The sequence below is a fragment of the Chaetodon trifascialis genome, chromosome 16 (genome assembly GCF_039877785.1).
Source record: "Chaetodon trifascialis isolate fChaTrf1 chromosome 16, fChaTrf1.hap1, whole genome shotgun sequence".
Lineage (NCBI taxonomy): Eukaryota > Metazoa > Chordata > Actinopteri > Chaetodontiformes > Chaetodontidae > Chaetodon > Chaetodon trifascialis.
The window spans coordinates 11,470,873-11,491,014 of record NC_092071.1 but is presented as its reverse complement, the minus strand read 5'-3'; the positions used below and the strand labels follow the sequence as shown (position 1 = coordinate 11,491,014).

The following is a 20,142-nucleotide window of genomic DNA, read 5'->3' as shown; positions in this document are numbered from 1 at the left end:
CAGGGCTGTGATGAATCGCCCAAAAAGGCTGCCAAATAGCTGACTAATGGAGTATGGTGAAAATAGTCCAAAAGATGAACACATCAAAGCAAGAGCGATGTAAGACCCACCCTTTAGAAATAACAGCACTTTTCCTTTAATACTCCCAGTGGCCCCTGCAGCTACTTAAAGTTGACTCTCTCTTCCCTACATTTACTCATTCTTAACTTGTCATTAGCGAGCGAGCAGTCAGTGCACAATAAACCTCACAAGCTACCTGTTTTCATCAGCACTCTACATTCCCAACAGAGGTTTGTTAATTTTATAAGGCAACAATAAACATTTATGATGCTTGTGTGCATTTGCTACTGCGCACTTTGCTGCGTCAGGACGTTTGGAATCAGCCGTATTTTATGCTACAAAGGGAGAGTGCTGCAAACAGTGCTTATTGTGAGCTGAATGAGATGCACCTCTCAGACCATTTAAACCCGTATCTGACCCATAGCTGCTTAGCCAGCGGAAGTAAGCTAAGGGAAACATAAAAGACTGAGGGTGTGAAAGGAAGAAGATATACCCTCCGTATCTTTGTCATGCTCTGCTGGCCTTGAATCATGTGAGCGTGTTGTTGTTTCGCTTGGTTCACCTGCTCTTCACAAAGCCAAAACATGACACTGAAGCAATCCCCTGTGATCCATCATCCTTGCGTGTCAAGCTGGTACATGTTGGCGGAGTGGCGACACTCACCATCCATCATGGATACGCAGCAGTTCAGTGTCACGCGACATGCACCAGGTGCAACCTCTGTTTTAGCAGCCTTTTAACAGGATTTGAGTAAAGCTTATATTAATCCAAACCAACTTCTCACGGGCAGCTTTAACTATCGTCATCGACTATCTGAAGAATTCATTTTTTTTCCTCTTGTGCTCCTTTGACGCTGATCTGACTTGACTGTTTCATGCAGTCATTATGAAAAACAGATTGGTCCTGCCAGTGTGTGTGTGTGCGTGTACATAAGTGTGAGTTTCTTCTGACTTTGGCTTTGACGTTGATTCGATCTAAAAGTACGGTGACTTTCTGTAGTTTTTGCTTTTTTTTCTGCAGTCTTTTCATTTATTTGTTGATCGTCATTCGTTCTGTGTGTGCACAAGATTACTTATGGGCATGTATGATATTTACAGAAAAATGTATTGTGTTACAACGATTACATGACATTTAAATGAAAACACAATACATAGAAATAATGGCACCGCTGAGGTTACCAGAATAACATAAATACATAAATAAAACTCAGGCACTTAAATACTTTGATGTCAATAATTTGTTTTACCTTCATTCCTGTTTCATTCAATAAAAGCCATTTAATTGTGGTTTCTGTTGTATTATAATTTAGCTGCAAAGTTCAAAAGCAATGTACCTGTCGAGTGCAGAAGGCCTGAGGTGTTTTCATTAAGTGCAACACACGGTCCCTTTTTGTGGCCCTGACAGCAATTTTTAACAAACATCAAATAGCGTTATTTGCAAAATATGAAGACAACTTGGAGAGGAACTATGTATTTCTCACAAGGTTCAAAGCAGGTGCAGCGTAAAAATACATTTAAATAAAAAATACTCTGCAGCTTGGATTCAAACTCATTGCTTCAAACTGAGGTACACTTAAATGCATTTCTGTCCACAAAGCTCATTGTATGTTCAAAATATGTGGCCATTACTATGCAAATTAATTCCATGAGCGCATATCACACTCTTACAGCGCACTCAAGTACACATATGCGCAGCTCCACAACACAACTAGCCCATCCTCATGCTTTGAACAGCCATTAGTATGTGTCTGAGGCTAATTGCTACCGTTATCAGTGTTTCTTTATGTGGCTAAATCCCAGCAGTCAAACAGCAATATTGCCAAACAGAAAGGAGGCCAGACAGCCACTTGATTAGAAATTCCAACAGCTCCCTTGGATCTGCCAATCAAATCTGTCTGTTGCCACGGCAACGCGGGATGCGTGCTCATCGTCGGAGGAGGGTCCAGAGCGAAAGACGAGTTTGATTAAAGTGAAAGGCCTGCGCCGACCTCCCTGAAGCTCTGGTGTGCAGCAACAGCGGCGGCATTAACGCTGCTCTCTGCTGAATTACGAAAAACAAACAGAAAATCTGACTTGATGCCGTGCTGCGCTTAGAATATGATGTGTTTTAGAACTGAAATTCTTTTTCAAATATGGACATTTTTATAGTTTTGTATCACAGGCAGGACATCAGAGTGCGCGCTCACATTACAGGAAAAAAGAATATGTATCCTCTGTTTGCGCAATGGTCTTATTTACCCTCAAATACACAGAACCACTGGCAGCACAGGGCCGTTACACTCACACCCACCTTCTGCCATTCTGCATAACCATCCAAAGCCATTAAACATTCAGCTAGCTACTCAAGTCACATTGATTATTGACTTCAGGTCTTCAAGGGGTTGTTTTCAGCTGTGAGCTAAAACTGATTTGACAACTTTAAACCTCTAAGCTCATCTTAAAAAGCTCGTCTTTTCACAGAATGATCACTGCCCATACGGCAACTGCTTACATTTAAAAACTTATAAAACACAAGGTTATCTACTCTGTCACGACTTACATTTTCTACTACTGTGGAGGGTTAGCGTTATAACTTCTTCTTCTTCTCTCTCAGGTAGAAATAAACTACTTCCTCTACATTTTCATCACAAGTGCAAAATGTACTTGCCAGCTGATGGAGCTCCGCAGGAGACAGACTGTTTTAACAGCAATTGAGAAAAGAAAGAAATCTTTAACAAGTGCTTCAAAGCGATGATTATTGTGTCGACTCAGACATAATGTTGATTTAGTCGAAAGATATTACTGGTATTTGGCTCTTCAATAATATAGCATAATGTGACTGTGGCCAAGAAATCTTAAAAATTACAATGCTTCTATGTATTAAGCAATGAAAGCATTTATCTAGTAATGTCTGGATCAACTGCATCTGTAAATTGCACTGATGAAGAGACACCAGCTACCTTAAAGAGAGCTGCTGATTTCAGGAATCCTATATCATGTTTATTTGTATAGTCTGATATCACACACAATGTCTCGACAGGCTTTCTAGGCTCATGCCAGCAGTGGCTCCCACTTCCCAGATCTTTGTTTGTCCCATCTTAGACGACATGATGCCGATAGTCTGGAGCCCTGGACAATGTAAACACACACTGCCTCTGTGTCAGAGATCCACACCACCACCATGTGCACAGATAAATGCCTTTTGTTTTACCATTTGTGAAGTGGCAACTTTTTTGTGAGGATATGAGAGGGTGCTGTGAAGGTCCGAGTGCCAGAAGCAGATGTTCGGTGTGTTTAAGACGAAAAAGAAGAATGTGAGACAGACAGTGTAATGTCATGTACTGTACAGACACACTATAGTGCCATATATGTAGCGTACAATAGATTCCAGCTCAAGAATTGTGTCTTTACATCTCAAAAAGGGACTGCCATTGTTCCTTGTGCACTCTTTTTTATCCCTAACAGTGAGCCTGCTTTTGTGTGCAAATTGTGAGCAAGTGTGAACATACCAAGACCTTTGGGGGTGATGCCACTGCACTCCAGCGGATTGATAGCCCAGTAGTAGTACTTAAGAGTGTGCATCAGCTGCAGGACGGTCCCCACACGTCGTATTGTGGTGTAGATCGTGGCGGTGCCGATGAACTCCGATGACAGGTACGTGTAGAGGGATAGCTGGACCTGCATGTATGCACACATCCATTTAGACAGCAGATATAGGTACACACACGCATAAAGGTCGACGGATAAATGCAACCTGCCAGACACCTGCTGGGGAGAAACAAATCATCCGTGCATGTTTCTGGTGCTCAAAGAAAAGGCGGTTTTATTGTGAAAGGATATCCACAGGGGAACAAGAGGAGACTTCCCTCCAGCAAAAGCGCCAATGTTTCCTGCTTTGTGTTATTTTTGATCTCTCTGTGCCTGAAGCCATCAAGCATCTGAGGAGCCCCGTGCGCAACGCTGACATTTAAAGAGGGCGCTCGCCGATTGCTCATTTCCTTCGTCCCTCCTTCCCCATCTCCTGCTGTCCCCCTTGTTCCCTCTCTTTATATTCCTCTACCTGATCCTCTCCATCTCCCGTACACAGATTCGAGTCTACTGCGCGCTCGCAAATCTCTGAGCTCATTACGGTGACCACGACGCTAAGGACCAGCCTTAACGAGGTAGCTCTGCTTAAGCGGAGGAAATTAGCGCGGCCTGACCATACCGCATCGCAGCTCATCTCAAATGGAGAGGGCGCTCAGCTGACTTAAATGGCCTTCATTACATTACGTTTCACACAATGAGCTGATGTGTTTATCTGCTGCGATTTACAACAAGCTCCGGCTGCACAAAAGCCCGAAATTCCTCAATCATGGCACAACAGTTTGGGCCGCGCTGCGGCGACGATAGCTTGCAACAAACATCCCGCTGCCTCTGAAAGGATTATGTTTACTAGTGGCACTTGGTAAAGAAAACAGACTCTTTATTTTCAGCGTGAAGCGAGGGAGACGTTATGAGAGCTGGGAGATGAGATTCAGATGTGATTTCTTCAAGTGTTTCATTAAGTCCTGAATATGACCAAGGCTATTCTTGCCAATAATGAAGGTGATAATAATACCCTGAGAAGTGGAATATAATAAAGCTCAGTGGGAGACAGAATGGTATAGTGGAAGCAAGATTAAAGGATTAAAAGATTTTTTTGTGTGTGTGTTACCGCACAGCACATTTATTATGCTTGTCTTGATCTCATTCTGGCCCTGCTGAATGTTTACAAGCAATTCATTGTAATGTTCTGCATTGGCTCTCAATTAAAGGTAAAAACCCAAAAGGAAATCACATCATCGAGCCACTTTGAGCTGTTTTGCGGTGATGTGTAAATTAAGGGGGATGCGTTTAAGCTGCTTCGGATTCCGACTTTCACACCCTCCTTATCCTCCTGAGCTGCAGCAATGGCTCAGTCGCACACCTCCCCCTGGAGAGCGGCGCTGCTACGCCCAGGAGCCAATCACATCGCAGGGTCAGAGGGGAGAAGACAGGGAGTCAGGAAGTTCTGAAAATAATGGACGCAGGAGCTGACTGGCCCTGCGGGAACGCCAGGAACACTCACATCTAGTTCAGAGTGAGAGGGAAAAGAGGAGCTACACATCCCTCTTCTGTCCTGGGGTCTTTTCAAATGTCACTTTTTCTCTTTGTTTCCTCCGCTTGCATGTTCTGTCCCTGCGTGATGTGCCAGCTCCTCCCTCTGTGTCCTGCAACCTCCTTTGTTATATTATTGTAAAGGGCAACGGCCGCTAAGATGTCAGTCCCTCCTTTCTCTTCGTTTCACGTTGCTTGCTTGTCTGAATTCCCCTTGCATTCAGAGAGAAATCTTCTGGACATGCTAAGCAGGAAATATGTTCTCTCTTGGTTTCTTTTTCTGTCTGTCATACGTGTTTGGAGTCTATCACCCCATTAAATCTCTCAATCAGACCATTGTTGTCTTATGCAGCAAGGTCATGAAAACACACACACATATTCACACAAATAAACAGACCTTGGCAGGGGTGTGTATCCAGATGGCAGCGTTGAAGAGGACATGGTCACAGAGCTGTTTGAGGAGTGGCGCTCCGTGAGGTAAACCATCCAGATACTTGGCGAAGGACAAGAACTGTTCAAGTACCGCCCTGGTGATGTGAACTCGTGACGACTGGACAAACGACAGGAAATACAAGCTGTGATATAACCAGAACAAATGCTCATGCAAACCTCTTTTTTTTTAACTTTTAACCAAAGCAGCGTCTTTATACGGCACGGCATATCTTAAACTCTCACCAAATCTATTAGTTAGCCAACAAATCCAATTTATATCTCCTTCAAATGTTACAAAACTTGGCAACATGTCACCAATAGAGTTCCTTTAAAGTGATACAAATGATAACTGCATCGTTACAGTACAGAAGATGCCTTGTTGCCACGGTTACTGTTTTGACACTTTAGTGACACACAGGACTCACAAGTGGAATGAGTTCAGTGCAAATAACACTTTCATTTTAATTATAATTACAGGTATTATTTAAGTGACGGGAGACGCTGTCAGCCTACTGTAAAGCCAGTGTTACTGTGGTTACGTTCAATCATCTGCTGCATTATGCTTTACATTAGATAATCCAGGGTTCCCACACATTTTCAGCAGAGGTACGTTCACTTTGTTTCCCCACAGCTAAATTCAGCCGCTGCTCTGCTGTCAGGAAACAGAGCTCTGATATATGGATGGTTAGAAGTGGTAACATTATGCGGCCTGGCTACGGCAGGCATGAAATATCTGCTGACGCTGGCAGTCTGTTGATTAGCATTTTGGTTGCCTTGGTGCTTTTTCCTTTTAGCATGGCTGGCCAGAACCACTTCCCCCATGTTGCCAGCGTCAAACATTTTGGCGGAGAGCAGATATCCAGCACGGCGAGGGTCAGCCTCTGTCTTGAGCCTTACATTTATCATTCGAAAGCCATTACCTGACCAAACACGTGCTTTCCAGCTACTTTTGTAATAATCAAACTGCTAGCGCTTGCTAACTTTATCGACATTCCCGCCGCCAGCCTGCTGCATATGGTGATTTGTATCCCATGACTAAAACAATGTACTGCATATTCAAAACATTTCCAAACCCATTTCCAGGCCTGGAAACAGTTTTCCAAACTTCATATCTCCCATGAATGTCATGACCACGGGGACCCTGATAATTTTCGGTGCCTTTGTTAACAGTTGTCAAAGGTGTCAAGTCAATAATTTACACCAGCAAACAAGACTGTGATGTAATTCTTGAGGTATCTATCTCTTTCTCCTTATTTCAAATCATCTTTTTGCACATTTGTGGCATCCTGTTATTCCCCCCTTCGTTGTTGTTTCGGAGAGGTGTTGATTCAACTGTATTGTCATTCTAGAGGCTGCGGCTTGTGGTGCTGTCGAAGTGTATTGCATCACGCAGAGAGATGCTGCTGCATTTTCGCAGTAAATGCGGTGGACAAAATAATAGAAACAGCTGCCAGGAATTCAACAAGACTACAAACAGCAGCCTCCGGAATGATTGAGCATTACAGATTTATTGCAGGGCTAATTACACTAATTGTACCTAATAAACAGTGTACAGCAGATAAACATGAAATATTACGGCAATTAAAACATAAGGCCCAACATAAAAAAGGGCTGTAGTTCCATACGCATTACGAAACTGGAGGCCGTAAAAGCCTTGACAACTTTAGTGGAGGCCATGGTGATACCAGGACCCCCAATCAAGGCTATTCCCCTTCTTCACCCAACAACAACAACACGTACATGAACACGTAAACATAAATTCTTCATTGTGGAGGCCGTTTACTGACCTTCTCGAGCAGGTATCCAATCACCAGGAAGCCCTTCCCACCCAGCATTTGCTCCTGCATGGCCACTGAGCTCTTCAACAGCTCCACCAGGAACGCCAGCAGAGTGGCACTGCAACAAATATTGCACACGCATGTTGCAGTAAAGAGGAAAGAACATCCGCTCCATGTTTGCGTCACCTCTCTTTAACCTTCTCGGTCTTTTAATAAGCAGGTGTATTTTTCTTTGTTATCACTGTCTTCCTGATGATATCTGACGAATAGTCTGACTGCAGCTAACGTGATGCGGAGATGCAGCCTGATCTGTAACTGCATTAAGGCTGATGTGGCAGAGGTGGTATCAGGACCATCTCGGAGCGAGAAGAACGCAGACACTCTGACTTTGTAAAAGCCTCTGGGGAAGACTACATAACTCTTCTTCCTTCAGACTTCCACGACTTTCTCTTTATAATCAGTTACTTCTTGCCTGCAGCATAATAGTCTAAGGTTGGTCTTTTAGATGGAAGATAACTCTCACACATGTAAGATTCATCTTTATCTAATGTCATTCATAGTCTCTTTTTTCCCTTCCCTCCTTTGTTCTGGGTCCAGGATCAGCTGCATGTTGCACCTTAACAGCAGAACATGGCATTTTTGGATGTTGCAGCCTATTCACTGCACTAGAAACCGTTGAAACTGTTCATGTCGCTGCATTACAGGCTGTCACCGCGTTTATTTTTGCCGACCACTCACCACACTGTGGTGTCCACGCTGCTGTCATTGAGCTGTTTGTAGTCAAGCTGAGCGAAGAGAGGGAACAGGACCTGGATGCCTCCTATGGAGTGGATGGCACTGTGGATGGAGTGGGTAACGATGGCCTTCACATCCTGAGGGACGGAAATGGACTGTAAGTGCTGACAGGGACACGTACTGTACCGCATGTACACACAGATAAAATCACACACTCGCTCACTGCCAAATTAAACTGCCCTCATATGCAGACTTACAGCAGAGCATCTACTGCTGGTCTCAAATACAGCTTTACTACAAATTTGAATCGTGACTAAAGCTCAAAAAACATATTAGTCAGACATTACAACTGAGGCCTTATTTCACAATGTACACACTGTTCTCTGCTTTTAATTATCTATTGCTTCCTGATTTCCGAGAGAGATGAGTAAAAACAAGACATTTTCTTCATACTGTGGTGGAATAAAGACAATTTCCCTTTGATTTCAGAGAGATTTCATTCTGAAATAATTTTAATCAGACCAAAAAATGTTTCCATAGTTTCCATAAATGGCATTGGCGTGAGCTGCTTTAAGATGACCTCTGCTGACTCACTAAAATATCTGTGTAACTGTGAGACAAACTGACTCGTAGTGTGATTTGTAATGGCCTTCTGAATTGCCGTTGCTTGGTTTGCACAAGGAGAAAAGCAGGAAGGAATTTTCACAAAGAGATACAAAGAATATTCACCATTCGCAAAGCAGACCCTCCCCAACCTTGGATGAAGGACACTTTGAGATATCTGCTCCAATACAACTACCATACAAGCAATATCCTCAGAGGAAAGAGTTAAATGAACAGCTGAGAGTCTCTCCAAAAATAAATCTTCGTGATCTTCAAGACATTGGTATTTACTGCAGGGTACAGCCTTACACAAGGTGCATTTTGTATTTTCTTTTTTTAACCTGTCCCTCTGTGATAAACCCCACATCTACTGCACTCCATGTAGGGTGAACACAAATGCATTTGATACCAGGAAGAATCCAAGCAGACTGACCTGTAGCATGAGTGCGTGTGGTGAGTGGACGAAGATGGAGGGGTTTTCCCTGGGCGACGACTCCAGGCAGAGCTGGGCATCCGTCGCCTTTGCATTGTAGGTGAAGGAGATGGAGCTGGCCAGCTTGCCATCGTACAACACCTGCTTGTGGTGCTCAGCCAGGTGGATGTCACTCTCGGACTTAAACTTGAAGGTGCTCTGCAGCGGTGGAGAGAAAAGGAGAAGGACGCGTGAGAAAAAAGACAGACCGATGACTTGTCCAGAGACAAGTCAAGTGTGAGTGTGCGTCTGAATGTACGAGCTCAACACCCAAAATGGAGTCTGCTTAATTGGAGCATGAGCTGTGTGTAACAACACAGCATTAGCTTAATGAACACAGCGCTAACCCGGGCACTAATTCAATTATCCCAGAATAAGAGATGGAGAGGGGGAGCGGATGTGTGGGAGAGGGGCACTCAGGGCTCTCTCTTTGTAGTCCACTGACAAAAAACACACAAAATAGAATAAGGACGTAAACGGACACGTGTGTGTTATTCCACTTTTGCATATTATGGAAAAGGAACTGCTGTTTAAACACACTTTGTCTTCTGCGCTACCTTCAGGAACAATAACAGATAAAAATGAAGCTGTCTTGCCGGTGCAGATATTGTGGGAGGTTGCGCTTTGTGTATGTGTGCCTGCATCTATGTCTACATCTGTCTGTCTGCACAGGTCTGCGGGTCCGTATATATCCTGCAGCAGTGCTGATACACGCATGAAGCCCTGCAGATGAAAGGCCAGCGAGTTGCTCTGCCACCCTTCGCAGCAGCTCAAGGCAAGGGCCGCTCTCACCTCCAAGCGGCTGGGTCCCCAGGTGCCCTGCTCAGCCTGACTGCGCAGGAAAGCCCCGGGCTGCTCACAGACCTGCAGGCCCGACTTGTTCTGAACCTTTCATCTGATGTCTGAAGCAGAAAATGCGCCCTGAGCAGTTTTAACAAGCAGCGCAAAAGAATCACGCTGAAGTTAAGAGTGCACTGCACAATGGAGGTGTCTGAAGAAAGCGGCCCCTCCACAGTGTAACATCCTTATCTCCGTCCAGGGGCTGAATACAAGCCTGCAGTTTTCTCGCACCGTCTCAATTTCCTTCTTCCTTCCAGTTACCAGAATCAGCTGTGACACAAAAACCTTGCTTTTAAACTGATAAATCTGAAAGCGAAGCACACTTTGCACGCACACATTCTTGCTAGCAAAACATTCATTCCAAGAGTAATTAGCAGTAATTACATGATAGGAGAGCATGCCTGTGTTCATATTTTCAGAACATATTACTTTACGAGCTGAAGACCCAGGGTTAAAAACAAACAGCTAGGTTAAAAAAGCTTATCCTTTAAAAGTAACCGCAGCCATGTGCAAGGATAATCCATCACAAACACAAAGAAATTGCTCTTCGGTTTATTTTGAAGGTTAGCGGGCCCTCTGCAAGAAAAATACTGAATAGCCTGAATGTGAAATTAATACACTTATTAAGATGCACATTTTTTGCCGTGTAAGCCCATTTATTGTGGTGCATTTACGAAATGTTTGTGTGTGTACTTGTGCATATATATATAGATGTTGCTGTGTAAACGTGAGCTTGCATTCATGTTGTCCTGCTAAACGATGGAGGCAGCCAGCTCAAAGTTTAAAAGAGCTTTGCTGACTCTTTACATAAAGCATTAAGGGATGAACGGAGGTATTTGGCAGGCAGCGGGAGAAACATGCAGAAGTGAAGGGGAGTGCACATTTTTACATATGTAAAGCTTTACACAACTGCGTTCAAACACGTGTGCCACTCACCCAGTTACACAAACAAACACGCAGGGGAATGAAAGCAACTGCTCTCACCTGACAGCTGCAGATAGGACACTGGCCTGCCAGTGATAACAGCACACACACACACACACCTGCATTCAACTCAGTGTGGGCCTCCCTGCATCACCACACAGTCTGCAGTCCTCCAAAATCACTGCTCCAACATACATCTAAAATGTTGTCCAATTTATGCTGCTAAATTATGAATGAATATCTTAATAACCACAAATCTAGAGGTGCCTAAGTAAAATCTAAAAGTGGTCAAATAATAAGTAACATTATCCATATCCAGTGTCACTCATTACATTAAAATACACAAAAAACACAAAAAGCATTTCGATAAAATTATTATGAAACCTGACAAATACACACAAGACACACATGCACACAGACACACACACACACATGGACGTGACAATACAGGTGTCCAGATAGACTCACACACTCCATTAATTACGTAGTGTCCAGATTGTTGGCAGTGCTCTGCAATGAGGACATCTGGACTCCTGATGAATAGGGCACCCGGCGACACACACTCAACGACATGCGAGCAACAGGACATACACAGAACACACACACAAACGAGAAAAAGAAGGAAAAAAACACCCCTGGAGCTTTTTTTCGACCAAAGCCCAAACAGAAAAACAAGATGTTATGTTCCATCTTCTTCTTGTCATTAGGAGAGCGCAGAAGTGCTGAACTGCGCGCACATACAAACGTTCAATACACACAGCGTGTCGACCATCATGAGGCGCGGCGAGCGAGAGGACCTTGAACACCCTCGCTGTGCCAAAGGCTTGTTTAGCAGAGCAAGCAGAGTGTCTGTCTGTTTTTTGCTCCTCGTTATTGAACAGTAATACTGACTGTGGCTGAGACCAAGAGGCTACATACAGCTATGCACACACACTTGTATAGACCGTACAGTATGCATACAGTCGATACAGTTCTCTTCATTCATTCAGGCAAAACGCTAGGAACAGCTTGTCATCTTTACACATCAGCATCTGAGTGAAGTCATGACAGCGAGGACCGGCCTATTTCCACTTAGCTGTGTGACACAAGCTGAGTCCCACCGGCGTTTTCCTTTAGCCAACCGACAAACCTGCGCACTCGCCATTACAACACCAGCACCGCGGCCGGCGGCTTTGAAACAACTGAGGCATTTAATGGTCTCTTCTGGGCATGTGAGAAGCCATGCAGAGAGGCAATCATCTGACTGATCAGCCCCAGGAAACTGCGGGCTGTGGCAGAGCGCGGAATCAGTATTCATGGCCGAGAAACTGCAAACCCTAAGCATGTGATCATTAGGAGTGAGATGTTATATGACGTGAGAAAAGAGTTTGAGAGGGAGAGGAGAATTTTGAGAGAATGACAAAGACAAAGGCGGTCCTGCGTGAGACAAAGCTCAACCTCATGCAATCTGTGTCCTCTGCATTTCTGATTCAGTATATACCCTTTGTGAGGAGCCGCTGAAATACCAGCAGCTGTTTCCGCACATCAGCAGCCTCAGATATCCGTGCAGCCTCATGGTGTGGAAATCTTGACAGCTTTGGACACCTTCATAAACAAGCTGTAAGTGGCCTGAGGCGTGCAAGTCTGCCAAAACAAGAAGCAGACAGCTGGCAAGGTGTTGCGACATCTCAGCTGTCACCGATAGCCAGGCCAAAAGGCGGAGTTGGTGATTTCTAAAGCTATCAGTGCGCAACACCTAACATTGTGAAGCCTCATTTGAATAATTGTTATCTACAGGAATGCAAAGTTTTGTGTCTAGACTCTGGGTTTAAAGGCAAAAACAACTCTTGCATACTTCAAGCAAATCCCAAACATCAATTTTGGATTTCCCAGGAGGTATTTGGTGAGAGAGTAGTAATTTTCTTTTCATTGTGCCCCTTTAATCTCTATCTGCTTCATCTGTTTTAACTTTATGTTGTGCTGTCATGTGCATGGATGCGTTTCTATTTCTCGCAGAGAATTTGTGTGTGAAGAAAAGTTTGAGCGTGGGCATTTAAATGGAAGTAGCCAGCAAGTTCTCAGACAATTTGGTTTTAATTGCAGACCGCCCCTCATTCAAATCACAGCATGGCTTTCAGCTGCGCGACATTATGATCTATTTTGGAGTATCAGACTTAGAAATGATGTTCTGACAGGAGCAGAATTAATCAAAATGAAAATGTTCTTGCAACTATTAGATTGCCTCGAAGAAGACAGCCTCCGTGTCAAAAGCTTGGTTTTGGACAATAAAATTTGCTGCATCAAGGTTATGAGAGTGAAGCGGTTGCTTACACTTCGACCACCTCTGCCAGCTCTACTGCAAACTGAATTTATCTCTGCACTCTGGCGAAAAACTCCTGAACAATTTTCAGTGACTTTAAATTATTGCAATGTAGATTTTTGCTTCGTGCATTAATCCTTAAAAAGAAATCTAGTACTATACTGGAGCACAGTGATTCCCAACCAGGGGTGTTTCTGCAGTTTTCTGCAGTTGCCTAGAGGGTACAGGGACGGACTGTTGAGTAAACACCACGTACACCATGATTTAGAGTGTGAGAAAACTATAGTTTGCGAGTGGGCAGAGAAGTCAGCAGTTAAAAGCATGAGACAGATGGTGAAACAGATAAAAGTAAAAAGTAACGGACGAATGATTGACATAGAACTAAAAATGACAGATAAACATTTCAATAATTAGCCAGAAATAACTGATAAATGGTTGAAATAGTGGATAAACAGTTTAACAAGATAGCTTTTTGATAAATTGTGAGACAGCTAAAAGGAATGGACACATGGCTAAAATTGTTAGCAAAATGTAACATTAATAAAAGATAGATACTTTATTAGTTAGGCAAAAGTAATTGATAAATGCTTGAAATAGATACTTGGATAAGTATTGGTGAGCTAAAAGTGATGGATCCATCTTTGAAATGGTGAGCGAACAGTGGATAAACAGTTGTATTAGATATTCATTTCAAATGGTGAAATACTACTATAAGTGATAAATGGTTGAAATAGATATGGATGGATAGATGTTTCTCACTCCAGCATTAATGCAGCATAAGAGAGGATCCACAGGATGTGAAACAGTCTGTACATTAACTGACAACAAAGACCTCAACCAGCAAACACAAGGGCACCCTGGCACCAGTGTACAAGCTCTATTTTTGCAATTGACAGCCCAAGAATGATGGCCTCAACAACTTCTAGCTGACAATGTGAATCGGCAGACAGCATTAAGTAACGCTGTAAATGCAATCCTCAGTTTGCCAGAATATTCTGCCTGCCAAACAGTACATGGCACGAAAGTGTACAGAGAATACACAGTACGGTGGGTAATAAAGTGCGCGGCCGCTGTCTCACCTTGTATCCCGGGCCAAGTTGGTGAATAGCAAAGATCTGAGCTGGGTTGAGAGCTTCGCTGAATACGTAAATGGCTCCCAGTTGACCACAAAACACCCTGTTAGCGTCCGCTGTCTCTGATGAGCCCAGGAAACACTTGTCATAGCTCTGAAAAAAAGGTTAGACACATGAAAAAGTAAACCATCATACCAAATATTTCAGATTTTCAGAGTTCAGTTTAGGTGGTTTAACACGATTCTCTGCAAGCAAGCAGGGCAAAAGTGTCCTTTTGGGGTCATTTTGGAAGCTTATTTGAACGCTATTTCAACATTAAACTAATTCTAGCTTTGTTGAAATTGTACACTACAAGTGCGCCAGCCACAAATTCTCTTTAATATGCTATGTGTTTTCATTATCAGGAGCCATTAACAGAGAAGATGTGTTTGTTTAAAGTGTGTTCGTCTTTACATTCTAAGATGTCTCAAGAGTTAATTAATCCTTCATCTTCAGTCTCTGGTCATAAGTTCACGGCATTCTGCAGGAACAAACACAGCAGACAGTGAAAGGAAGATGAACTCTTGATCGCTGCTCATTTCTAATCGCTCCGTTATAACTTCGCCATCACCTGCGATCACATTCTTTCTGTCCACTCGCCTTTCATGTACTCCATCCCTCTGATGCCCTTTCTCACAATGAAATCTTTACTCTTCTTCAAAGTGATGAAGTTTTATATTCAGCCTTCGGGTTGAAACAAACCCTGATAGAATCTGTGCATTTTGAGACCTCATTTTACCCCAAGGCTAAGGTATTTCTTACAGAGAATAACACCAGTCCCTGGTAATTGCAGCAATGTCAAGAGCCAACTAGGAAGGAAGTGTAATGAAGGGTTTGCTGCCACTGCCAGGTCAGGCTACTTGTCCCCTGCTAAATGGAAAAGTTTGAAGTTGGAGTTTGGGCGAGCTGTGCTGGAATGAGGCCCAAGGGCAACTCTTCCCCCACTGACGAATGCAGAGGGCAAACCTCAAATGTTTGCCAATATCACAGCAGGAGGGAGGTGGAAGCGGAGCCAGACCAATACTGGATATCTGCAGCTGGGAGCAAAACTTCTGCTTGTAACATATGAGCTACAGGAAATACTTTTTTTTAGCACGAATAAAGCTTTTCTTATCCAGAGGCAGCTGAATATTAAACTCTATACTCATAACTGACTTTGAAGCTGTCCCTTTATCAGTGCCCTTACATCGTTGGTGTTGACGTGCCAGGCCATATCGCCATAGGAGACCAGCTGACCGTTGACATAGCACCGGATCTCAGAGTTCCTCCAGCGGTTGTAGATGTGGACGATGCTGATCATGTACCACTGGAAGAAACAAGAACGCGTTCAGAAAAGAGACAAGATGATAAATGAAAACACACTCGTATGCAACAACATGCCACATTAAAGACTGAGGGTGCATTTTGCTTGTTTCGCCTGAGGATCACAGAACAAGTGGCGGGCTCTATTGTGTTCCTGTTGATTGAGGCTGATGTTTTCTTGAGGTAAGCAGTGCCATATTGTAATTGATTTTTTTTTTTTCATTGTGCATTTCTTCACCCTTTGTGAAGCATCTTAAATAGTCTCTGTGCCTGAAAGGTGTTGCCTTTCCTTGCCTGCTCGACAGTATCTATACTGATAACGATGTTTCTGTATATTATTTTTTATATTGCTCTGTCGGTGGCCAAATTCATTATATTGACCGGACTCCTGTAAGGAAAATCCATTGAAGCCTGAGAGAAAATTTTTTCCATCAACGACTTGTTTGTATCTAGAGGTTTTTGTGTGGCTTGGTCAAAACATCTTTGCTGTACTGAGACACTCCCTCTAACTGCATTAGCTCTCTATAAGAGCGTTACAACCTCATTCATTCGCCAGAACGCTTTGCTCACCTTAATACAGCATTAACAGTGTGCACGTGTTCATTAGAAAGAATCTGCCCTGCTCCCAATGCACACAAGCTCCCTATAGGCAGCACCCAGAAAGACCAAAAGCCATAACTGAGTATCAGGAATTCTACTATACTGTTGTAGTAAAGAGACTAGTAGAATAAAAAAGTCAATGTGACAGTTAAGGAATATCATACTGATAAACAGGTGCAGGAGTTTGACTGACATCTCCCAGAGTGCACACTTAGAAAACATGACGTGGGAAAATAAATAAAATCCGAGATCAATGAACCCTATGCCCTGTGCATATGTGACTCAGGGGGGCGTGGGGCGGGGAGTGAGCTGGGATGGTACCCCCCGCTATCCCTTGGCAGCACTATTACCTGGAGGGAAGACTGCAATGGGAGGAGGTGCAGCTAGGATTTTTTGCTGGTGTATGCATAGTGGTGGACAATACTACACGAGCACGCAAGCACTGACGCATACACACACATGCGCACCCACACACATTAACACATGCGCACAATGCTGTGAGACATGCCGACTTATAAATTGATCAAATGGAACCACTGGGAACTTTGTTAGGCAGTGCAGAGATTCTACTGGGTCAGCAAAAACTGTGGAAGGCCATCTCATCAAGTGTGTGTTTATGTGTGCACGCCAGGGTGTGTTCGCGTGCGTGTGTGTGTGGAGGACAGTAGCAGAATGCTGACAGTGCGGTGGGGGTGCAGCGTGCAGGTCTTAATTGACAGACGTTATCTACACTCATCAACGCTCCTAGCGAGCGCAAGGGTAGATGCAAGAGGAGAGCAGGAACACACTCGAGATGCCAACAAGTGGCACAAGATTACCGAACTCTGCACAGACTGAAAGTGTTTGGTTTTGCCCGTGCATGTGTGCAGGGGTTTTCTTTACCTTGCGGGGTTGGAAATCATATTTCACACAGTGCTGAAAGCCTTTTCCTTTTGACTTCAACGATGTCACGATGAGACAGTTTCCCACAAAGTGAGCAGAGTAGCCAATTCCTTTACTGGTGCGAAAACTGCGGGAGAATCAGAGTCACAAGCTCAGTTTATTATCAATTCAAGATCTGTGCATGAAAACGAGCATTTCAGTTAAAGAAAATCAATCATGGTAAGTGATTAGACTTTAGTGGAACTGAATGACCGCACTGGCTTTCTGAATGGACATAAGTTCAAAAGCAAACGTTTGTGAAACACATTTCAGCCGTGTTGTCTGGTCTGAACTGTCAGACCAGCTTTACTGTAAGCAAGTCAATGTTTCTGCGAGCTACCGGTGCACCCGAAAAAGGTCAAACGCATCAAAGGAAGTCAACCATTTTTCACAGATAAAATTGTACAATAAGAAGTGAAAATACAAGACGCACCTCTCACACTCACTCACAGCACTGTTTAGGCCAACACCAGTCACAGAAAGCAGGATTTTCAGAGGCAGTAGAAGTATTTTCTTTGCAGGAGCACCAGGGGTCCCAGATCACAGGTTTGTGGAAAAACATCACTAATCCCCTTCCCTCCATTTTCCTCCCATAATGTTTCCCTTCCCGCACTCGAAACCTGCATGTAAAACCCAGTCTCACAGCTAAGCTTCGTCACAAAACAACAAGACATATTCACTTCTAAACCAGGCCCAAGAGGATCACACACACTGCAGAGCCAGAAAGCAGATATAAATCCCTCTCAAGTGAATCCCTGAGATACGTTAGGACTGCAGACAGTGTGTTATCGTGGCCTTCCTGCAGCTGTGGAGGCCTGTATCAGACAGGCAGCTGGAGTAGCAGCTGCATCTGGGGGAGGATGATAAGACCCGGGCCAGAGGAGAGGAGGGCACCCTCCCTCTCTAGCTCCTCACTTACCATGACAACCTGACAAACGGTTACTAAGGAAACAGGATTACATCCTGACACTTTTCACGATCAGAGCTCATCTCTGCCGTGGTAGACATACGGCTCCTTCCCGTAGACGACGAGCACCCTGATTATTTCGCAAAACTTCTCCGTTCAGAGTGAAGGGGTGGAGGGAAGAAGCCAGGCAGTGGTGTAAAGGAGTTCAATTAAATAAAAGGTCAAAGCTAATGAAGCTTCATAGTAGCTAACGGCTTGCACTTACAACACTAACGCCGAGGCCAGAGAGGTCCAGAGCTGCACGACTAGCAGAAGAATCCGCCCAGCAGCACAGTCCTAATGGAGTGCCTTGACATTTAAAGTTATGTTCTAATTCATTATCTGTTTGTCTATTAACTTCCTGTCTGTGTCATTCAGTCTGACGAGTTCAATGTTTATCATCTGATGTGCCTCAATAAAAGAACGCTTGGTGAGCTCTGAATAAAAATGAAGCTGCGTTTATTGCTGCGGCAGAAAATAGAAGATTGGTTCACAAATTTTCAATCGTGCAGAGGCTGAATTATTCCTTTTTACGAGGCATGTATATGATTGCCTGTGTGTCTGTGGCCTGCTGATCTTCCATTTGGTCACCTGCACGTAAGTATTGGATCACCTATCCTGCACAGCGTTGGCAGCTCATGTGGGACATTATTAGGCTAAGGCCAAAGTCTGCAGTCTATTGAGTGCCTTCTCCTACTCTCTCATTAAGTACAGTGCACTCTCCTTCAACCTGCACCACTCATGTTCACTTCAGTTAGCTTCTTAATTTAACTGGAAAGCCTTTTGACACGCAGAAGGAACAAGCCTGAACCTGCTTTATTTTCAGCTGTGTGCTTTTCTTTACTTGGATCAATAGTAAAAGCAGGAGCAAGAGAGACATTTTGTACAGTCAACAAGAAGTAAATCTCACTTCTTACAAAAGAAATTCTTGAAGCTGTGCTCCGTTAAGGACTACTGTCAGTAGAGAAGCTGGTATTTCTGCATCTTTTACAGTCTTTCTTCTTTTTGTATGACTCTTGGAAATGGAGAGTCTACAAAGAAACCCTTCCTCTGTGATCCTGAAGGCCTGACACAAAAAACCTGATGTTTACCGCTGATGGTTTTGATTCCTTTTCTTCTATTAAACTCCTCTGCAACTGTGCTGGCAAAAATATCGACGTGATGTCATCAGGCCAACAGAAACGGGCAAAGAAAAGAAAGATTTGAGGCCAATAGAAATATTCTGATAGTGCTGAGGCATTGAAGAGTGGATTAAAAAAAGGCACTTTCATGTTTTATGATGTCATGATGTTTTCACTCCCAGTATCCCATTACAAGGTGTGTATTCTTATTATGTAACGGACCAGAAGGCGTTCCACTTACCAATACAGGTACGGTTTGTCTTTATCCACATTGATGTTGTTGAGTGGATCTTGTCTGAACCAAGTGTTGATGGTGAATCCATTCTGGTAAGGCCATTTGGCTATTGGCGGCAATGCTATGGCCTGTGGGAGGATACACACATCAGATCAGCCAATGTTTATAGCGATCAATACGCCACTCGGTCAGCCGCTACTTCCTTTTCATCGTTCAACTCTTTGCACCAGTGTGCAAATTAAGATGTGCTGACTGCAACAAAGACTGACATGAAGGACTCTTGAGTAATTTGGGTGCAAAGAGAATAAATTTGACTTTTTTTTTTTTTGAGAATGACACTCAGGGTTTGTGTGTGCGTGTGTGTGTGTGTGCATGTGTATTGCTCAGTCTCACCGCTGCACTGCGTCCTGGAAAGTTGAAGAAGGTATCAGGACCATGTCTCTGTGGCATCTGGTTCAACACCGACAAGAGCTTGATAGCATGTCTTGGCTGGAGGAGAAGGAAAGAAGGAAGGAAGGAGGAAAGGAAGGAGAAAGAAAGTGATCATTATTATGTGACAGATGCCGACAATCCGAGGCACAGGGGAAAGGCTCTATTAAAAAAAAAAACATGGTGTGACATCACATCTCTACCACAGCCCCACGGGATCAATAAGTCTTCAATCAC

The 20,142-nt window shown here is 43.7% G+C and overlaps 1 protein-coding gene across 11 annotated transcripts in view; it reads right to left on the bottom strand.

Annotated features, from left to right (window-relative positions):
- nbeaa (neurobeachin a) overlaps positions 1-20,142 on the bottom strand; it is a 90,883-nt gene that overhangs the window by 37,550 nt on the left and 33,191 nt on the right. For all 11 annotated transcript variants that reach the window (XM_070982255.1, XM_070982256.1, XM_070982259.1 and 8 more), the window contains exons 4-13: positions 19,870-19,965; positions 19,483-19,604; positions 17,136-17,262; positions 15,538-15,657; positions 14,319-14,465; positions 9,138-9,335; positions 8,105-8,238; positions 7,376-7,484; positions 5,554-5,706; positions 3,548-3,716 (exon numbers count right to left, since the gene is read on the bottom strand). In XM_070982255.1, the coding sequence (XP_070838356.1) occupies positions 3,548-3,716; positions 5,554-5,706; positions 7,376-7,484; positions 8,105-8,238; positions 9,138-9,335; positions 14,319-14,465; positions 15,538-15,657; positions 17,136-17,262; positions 19,483-19,604; positions 19,870-19,965 (1,375 nt within the window). The remainder of the gene's footprint in view (positions 1-3,547; positions 3,717-5,553; positions 5,707-7,375; positions 7,485-8,104; positions 8,239-9,137; positions 9,336-14,318; positions 14,466-15,537; positions 15,658-17,135; positions 17,263-19,482; positions 19,605-19,869; positions 19,966-20,142) is intronic.